Consider the following 8,313-nt stretch of genomic DNA (forward strand, 5'->3'; position numbering starts at 1 on the left):
TCATGCATGCAAGGCAAGTGCTCTACCACTGAGCCACCTTCCCAGCCCCCTACTTGGAATCTTCAAGAAGGTTCCCTCTTGACTTGCCTTCCCTCATTGTCATCCTCCATCCTTGTCATTCTTTTCAGTAATTTTTCTCCAAGCAGGGACCCATGCAGTCCATAGGGAATTTCACCATCCTACCTGGAGCTAGGCAGGGGTGGGGAGGAGAGGGTGGGACTTGGGCAAATCACAGACTCACAATCTAATTCCCCCCCCCCCCAATGCTGTCATTGGGCGGAGCCTGCCACAGACAGGAATGAGATCGTGAGGCACCAGCCCTTCCTGGAGGGAAGATCTCTGTGTGTAGCCCTTACTCTTCAGGAAGCCATTTCTTGCTATCCAGCTGGCCCTAGGCTTTGTGCTTGGAAGAAATCCATTGTCTTTGTTTCTGAGTCCAGCCCCAGGACACTGTGACTCATCGTCTCTTTTGTTTCCTTGAACTTTATGAACCAGGCCCTTGTAAGATGGAGATGCTCACCTTCTTTGGGCCTTTAAGATGGCGTCTCCTCACACACCTACCTCTCCTGTCTTGGTTTGTAAAATGCCTGTCATCCCAGCTACTCAGGAGGCTGAGATCTGAGGATCACGGTTCAAAGCCAGCCCGGGCAGGAAAGTCTGTGAGACTCTTATCTCCAAGGAACCACCAGAAAACCGGAAGTGGAGCTCAAAGATAGCGCCCAAGCTCTGCGTTCAAACCCCAGGACTAATGCTAAATAACTAAATACTCCGATGTGTGGCCAGGTTTCTAGGTAGGGTGACATAGGGTGGGCCAGCTGGACTTCTGAGTTACCTTCCACCTATGTGAAGTTGTTCTGCCCACCTCTGACCACCCATGGGTGCATGGGAGCTGTGAAGACAGGGTGTGATGGCAGGCACCCTGGCTGCACCCCACGTGCCCTGAGGATGTTCCTGGATGTCCACCATAGCCACGCCCATGGGGGGGGGCTTTGGTGAACTGTCAGGTTTGGGTTTGCTACAGCCAGTTTAAGCACCAAGTAAGCAGTGTGATCCCCTCTCTCTCCTTCCTTCCTTCCTTCCTTGGGTGCCCTGGGCTCAGCATCTTTGGGGTTCAGGAAGAAGCACCGGCCGGACAACCCGGTTCTGTCTCTGCAGGTTCCAAGCTGCTGGGTTCCAAAAATGGATGTCTGTGGGGCAGCTGTGTTTTATTTCATTTTATTTTTTTATCTTGCCATGAAATTTGGTTTCCCTGACATGAGCAGGTGCCTTGCTGGCCTGGCTGGTGCTGCAGGAGGAAGGTTGTCTACTGGGCATTGTCTGTTGACATGGCGGGGTCTGGGGGCTGAAGACGGCTATGGCAGAGGCTTGGGTTGGCCAGCAGTGGACTGTCTGTGTGCTCGCTCTCTCTCTCTCTCTCCCTCCCTCTCTCTCTCCCTTTTTCTCCGTGTCCTCTGTCTCTGTCTCTCTGTCTCTGTCTCTGTCTCTTTCTGTGTGTCTCCCTCCTCCTCTCTGGTTCTGTCTCTGTCTCCCTCCCCTCCCTCTCTCTCCGTCTCTCCCTCCCTTTCTCTGCCTCTCTGTCTTTGTCTCTGTCTTTTCTCTGTGTGTCTCTTTCCCCCTCTCTGTCTTTCTCTCCCCTCCCCCTCTCTCTGTCTCTCTCTTTTTCTCTGTCTCTGTCTCTCTCCCTCTGTCTCTCCTGCCCCTCCTCTCTCTGTCTCTGTCTGTCTCTCTCCTCCACCTCTCTGTGTCAGTGCTGGGGTTTGAACTCAGGGCCTGAGCCCTATCCTTTAGCTTTTTCACTCTGGTGTTCTATCACTTGAGCCATACCTCAACTTCTAGTGTTTTTTGTTTTTTTTTTTTTGCTTGGTCATGGTGCCTGAACTCTGGGTCTGGGCGCTGTCCCTCAGCTCTTCAGCTCAAGGCGAGCACTCTACCACTTGAGCCACAGCGCCACTTCCGGCTTTTTCTGCTTATGTGGTGCTGAGGAATCGAACCCAGGGCCTCATGCATGCAAGGCAAGCACTCTACCACTGAGCCACCTTCCCAGCCTCTTGCAGCTTTGTTTGTTGTTGTTGGTTCCTTGGAGATAAAAGTCTCCTAGACTTTCCTTCCTGGGCTGACTTTGAACCGTGATCCTCAGATCTCAGCCTCCTGGGTAGCTGGGATGACAGGCGTGAGCCACCGGCACCTTGCTCCTGTGTGTGTGTGTGTGTGTGTGTGTGTGAAGGCCTGGGATATTTTGGCAGGTTGTCTTGTGCTTGGCTTCTTCTTCCTTCCCTGTGGTCGGGGCCAAGTGTTTGCTTTGCTTACCTCTCTTCACAGGCTCTGTTCCAGGGCCTGCCTCATGCTGTTCCAGGGCCTGCCTGGCTCTGTTTTGGGGTGGTTCGCGCTCATTCCATTTTGGTTTTTGTTTTTGATGTTTGCAGCCTGTGAGATGCCTCCAGGCCCTGCTGTAATTCAGAGCCAGAGCAAGACACTCAGCCTTGATCTGAACCAGGGTGGAAGATGGCGGCCGGGGCAGGCAGAGAAAAACCCATCGTCCCTTGCTCACATCGGATGGTTACATCCAAGAAGAGAAACCAAGGGCTCTAGAATGTTCTCTGAGGAACGAGGCTTTCACAGATCGGGTGGATAAATGTGGATGCTGAACAGAACTCGCGTGCCTTGTTCCTGGGTGTATAGGTATCCCTTGCCCAGGCCTCTGGAGCTGGGCCTTCCGTCCAGGGCTTGGCTGGAGTGACAGCCATGGAGTTCCACAAGAAAGGAAAGGACAAGGCTCAGGGGGCTGCCAGGTCTGGAAAAGACACTCACATCTCTTTCTGAACCCAAATTGGAATAAATAAATCTCTAGCTTCCTTCTCCGTAATCAGGAGAGCATGGGTATTCAAGAACTCAGATTGAGTTTAGGGACCGAGCACCATGGCACCTGCCTGTCCTCCCAGCAACTCCCGGGGGAGAAACCAACCGGGGAGATCTCATTTTGAGGTTAGCCTGGGTGAAAAGTACGAGGGACATCATCTCAACAACTTAGCCACGCATTATGGCTCCTGTCTATACATCCCAGCTACATGAGAGGTCCAGGTCCAGATTCAGGCTGTCCAGGCAAACACACAAGGCCCAACGCAACAGGGGCGTGGCTCAAGGGTGAAAGCATCTACTTTAACAGATTTAAGATACAAGGCCTTGAATGCAAACCCCAGGACCCCCAAACCACTCTCCTCCTCAACAAATTTAAGAAAAGAAGAAGGGGAAGGGGAGGAGGAAGAGGAAGAAAAGGAGGAGGAGGATGAAGGAAGGAAGAGACAGAAGGAGGTAGAGGAGGAGGGAAGGAGAAGGGAGGAAGGATGGATGGGTAGATGGATGAAAGGAAGGAAGGAAGGAAAGAAGAATGGATGGATGGACGGATAGATGGATAGATGGATGGAGGGAAAGCAGGATGGATGGGTAGATGGAAGGAAAGAAGGAAAGATAGATGGATGGGTGGATAGATGGATAGGTAGATGGATGAATGGAAGGAAGGAGGGGTGGGTAGATGGATGGGTGGGTGGAAGGAAGGAAGGATAAATGGCTAGGTGGATGGATGGAAGGAAGGATAGACGGATGGATGGAAGGAAGGCTAGATGGATGGGTAGATGGAAGGAAAGAAAGATGGATGGATGGATGGGTGGATGGAATGATGGATGGATGGATGGGTGGAAGGAAGGCCGGATGGGATGGATGGATGGAAGGATAGATGGGTGGATGGATGGATGGATGGATGGGGAGAGATGAGACAGAGATAGGTTGGGGGGTTGTGGAGATCCAGATGGTCCACCCCAGTTTAAGCAGAGCTCCGCTGTGGTGGGCAGCGCCCCAGAAATGCCAGGAAGAGGCTGCTCCAACTATTCCTGCATGTGTACGTGGAATATTAAAATGGCATTTGCCCACCTTCCTCTCTCCCTTCACCTGCGGATTCCCCCCAGCCCCGAGAGGGAGCTGCTCCACACCCCAAGTTCCAGCTTCCCACTTCCACTTTGTTGGGCTGTAAGTTCGCTGTGCAGAGGACTTACACCATCGCCATACCATGCATCAATGCGTTTGCGAGTATGTGCAAAGCACCCCTGTGCACTTACATCCAGATGTATAATGTGGAATTTGGATTTCTAATTCAGATCTAACCTCCCCGTGAGAGCAACTTAATCCACAATCCCTCTCCATCCACCTCCATGAGAATGGCAGAGCATTCCAGTCTCTTTGTCTCATCTGTCTCCCATCCATCCATCCATCCATCCATCCATCCATCCATCCTTCCTTCCTTCCATCCATTTATTCTTCTATCCATCCATCCATTCATCCTTCCTTCCATCCATCCATCCATCTATCCTTCTATCCATCCATCCATCCTTCCATCCATCCATCCATCTATCCATCCATCCATCCATCCTTCCTTCCATCCATCCATCCATCTATCCATCCATCCATCCATCCTTCCTTCCATCCATCCATCCATCCATCCTTCCTTCCATCCATCCATCCATCTATCCTTCTATCCATCCATCCATCCATCCTTCCTTCCATCCATCCATCCATCTATCCATCCATCCATCCATCCTTCCTTCCTTCCATCCATCCATCCATCTATCCTTCTATCCATCCATCCATCCATCCATCTATCCATCCATCCATCCATCCTTCCTTCCATCCATCCATCCATCTATCCATCCATCCATCCATCCATCTATCCTTCTATCCATCCATCCAGCCTTCTTTCCATCCATCCTACCCATCTTCCTTCCTTCCATCCATCCTTCCATCCACTCACCAGTCTATCTATCTACCTATCTATATCATCTAGATGATCTATCAGACTAGTCTGTTTTATCCATTAATTCACCTGTCATCTATCTTATCTACCGATCTCATCTATCTATCATCTTCCTTATTTGTCATCGAATCTATCCATCAATATATTTCCACTATCATCTTACCTATCAGGTATTTACCTATTATCTATCTAATCTATCATGTGTCTGTCATATTGATCTGTTCATCTTCTACTTGAGCCCCAAACATTTATCTTATCCATCCGATCTATCTACCTTATCTATCATTTATCTGATCAATCACAATCATCTCTCTATCAATCATCGATCTCATCATTTATCTGCTGGTTTTATCAATCATCTATCTTAGCTAATCTATGTAGATATCAATTATTTAAGCGTCTGCCACCTATTATCTTATTATCTTATCCTATTATCTTCTACCTCATCAGTCACCTCACAGATTCCGTCCATCCACTCTTGATTGTCCACGTCCATCTGTGGAAGTGGATCCGGGTCCTTTGAGGGTTGGGGGGGCTGGGAGGGGGGAGAAGGATGGAAGGGGGGACGTGGCTCCACGTGGCTTGGACCCATATTGGACATGCTGACTGCCAAACCCTCTGCACCGCTGCTGAAGGATAATAACAATAAACAGAGGGAGGGGGGCGGGGAGGGGACGGCAGGGGGAGGAAGGGTATGCGCAGGCGCACATACAACCCAAGCACAGCCACGCAGGCGCAGGCGCACATACAAACCCAAGCATAGCCACGCACATACATACCCAAGCATAGCTACGCAGGCGCATGCGCAAATACATACCCAAGCACAGCCACGCAGGCGCATGCGCACATACACACCCAAGCACAGTCACGCAGGCGCATGCGCACATACACCCAAGCATAGCCACGCAGGCGCATGCGCACATAATTACCCAAGCATAGCCACGCAGGCGCATGCGCACATACAAACCCAAGCATAGCCACGCAGGCGCATGCGCACATACAAACCCAAGCATAGCCACGCACATACATACCCAAGCATAGCTACGCAGGCGCATGCGCACATACATACCCAAGCATAGCCACGCAGGCGCATGCGCACATACATACCCAAGCATAGCCACGCAGGCGCATGCGCACATAATTACCCAAGCATAGCCACGCAGGCCCATGCGCACATACAAACCCAAGCATAGCCACGCAGGCGCATGCGCACATACAAACCCAAGCATAGCCACGCAGGCGCATGCGCACATACGAACCCAACCACAGCCACGCAGGCGCATGCGCACATACATACCTGCGCATGCGTGCTGGCGTGCACTCGCGTCTCTGCTGGGCCCAGCGGCTCAGGAGGCTGAGATCCGAGGACCAGGGTTCGAGGCCAGCCCGGGCAGGAGAGGCCGTGAGACTCTGCCCTCCAGTGAGCCACCAAAAAGTCACCGACTGGATCGATCCGTTAACAATGCTTGAATTAATCATGTGGCTCAGGTGACAGCAGCTCAGCGTCAGCGCCCAGGCCCCGAGTTCGAGCCCCGGGACCGGCACACACACTCATCAGCTCTCCCCCCCCCCAGATTATCCTACAGATGGGGAAACCGAGGCCCGGGCGGGCGCAAGGGCTTCGTTCAGGGTCACGCTGGAAGCTGGCCTCGGGTGTCTGTGCCTTCATCCTCCTCCTCCTCGGGGTTCAGGGCTGGAGCTGGGGTCCCCCCGACCCCCCTGCCTAACTCCCCACTCTCTTCCCCTTCCAGGTCACCATTCTCGTCAGCCTGGCCCTCGCTTTCCTCGCCTGCATCGTGTTCCTGGTGGTTTACAAAGCCTTCACCTACGACCACAGCTGCCCAGAGGGGTTCGTGTACAAGGTAAGGCCGCAGGGACACCAGAGGGACTGGGGGGGGGGCAGAGCTGGGCCCCCGAGTCAGGAGGTGAATGAACCCATTTCAACCTCAAAAATCAGCCCCTCTGGCTCACGCCTGTCATCCCAGAGACTCAGGAGGCTGAGATCTGAGGATCACGGTTCGAAGCCAGCCTGAGCAGGAAAGTCTAGGAGACTCTGATCTCCAATGAACCACCAGAAAACTGGAAATGGAGCTGTGGCTCAAGTGGTAGAGCGCAGGCCTTGAGCTCAAAGATGTGCAGGGACAGCGCCCAGGCTCTGAGTTCAAGCCCCAGGACTGGCAAAAAGTAAAAAAAGAGAGAAATAGAAAGCCCTGTTGACAATGGATTGCCAACATCAGGTTGCTGTCACAGACAGGGCATATTTGAGGGGTGAGAAGATGTTAGTGTGGGTTCTTACTGCTTACAAAGTACCACGCGCCAGACCTCCTGCACCTGTAGGACCTGGACAGCTCATAATAACTATCTCAACTAAACGTTATGATCCTCCTAAACCAAAAAAAGAAAAGAAAAGAAAGACTTCGTTGTGCCCACAGTACGGATGAGGAAACGGAGGACTTAGCGAGGAGGATTTCCCTGGAAATCGCAGCTACAATAAAGACATTCCAAGGAGGAAGGGCCAAGCGGGCATGGTCTACATTGTAAATGCGTTGTCCTTGGGTGTGATGATGATGGTGATGGTGATGATGATGATGAGATGGTGATGATGATGATGATGATATGATGGTCATAATGATGATGATGGTGGTAATGATGATGATGATGATGATGTGATGGTGGTAATGATGATGATGGTAGTGATGATGACCATGGTGGTGATGATGGTTATGATGATGGTGATGGTGATGGTGATGATGATGATGATGGTGATGATGGTGATGGTGACGATGATGATGGTGACGATGATGATGGTGATGATGATGATGGTGATGATGATGATGGTGATGATGATGATGATGATCATGGTGGTGATGATGGTGATGATGATGATGATGGTGATGATGATGGTAATGGTGATGATGATGATGATGGTGATGATGGTGATGATGATGGTGATGATGATGATGATGGTGATGATGATGGTGATGGTGATGGTGACGATGATGATGGTGATGATGATGATGGTTATGATGATGATGATGGTGATGATGATGATGATGATGATGATGATGATGATGGTTATGATGATGATGATGGTGATGATGATGGTGGTGATGATGTGATGATCATGGTGGTGATGATGGTGATGATGGTGATGATGGTGATGATGTGATGATGATGATGATGATGATGATGGTGGTGGTGATGATGATGGTGATGGTGATGATGATGATGGTGATGACGATGATGGTGATGATGATGGTGATGATGATGATGGTGATGGTGATGATGATGATGATGATGGTGGTGGTGATGATGTTGGTGATGATGGTGATGATGATGGTGATGATGATGATGATGATGATGATGATGGTGATGATGATGATGATGATGATGGTGGTGATGATGATGTTGATGGTGATGATGATGATGATGATGGTGATGGTGATGATGTTGGTGATGATGGGGATGATGTGATGGTGATGATGATGATGATGATGGTGGTGATGATGATG

At 50.8% G+C, this 8,313-nt stretch overlaps 1 protein-coding gene across 1 annotated transcript in view; it reads left to right on the forward strand.

Moving 5' to 3' along the window:
• LOC105985427 (neuron-specific protein family member 2) overlaps window positions 1–8,313 on the forward strand; it is a 36,005-nt gene that overhangs the window by 21,711 nt on the left and 5,981 nt on the right. The window contains exon 4 of the mRNA XM_013015972.1: window positions 6,553–6,663. Within this exon, the coding sequence (XP_012871426.1) occupies window positions 6,553–6,663 (111 nt within the window). The remainder of the gene's footprint in view (window positions 1–6,552; window positions 6,664–8,313) is intronic.

The sequence above is a fragment of the Dipodomys ordii genome, unplaced genomic scaffold (genome assembly GCF_000151885.1).
Source record: "Dipodomys ordii isolate 6190 unplaced genomic scaffold, Dord_2.0 Scaffold29, whole genome shotgun sequence".
Taxonomy (NCBI): domain Eukaryota; kingdom Metazoa; phylum Chordata; class Mammalia; order Rodentia; family Heteromyidae; genus Dipodomys; species Dipodomys ordii.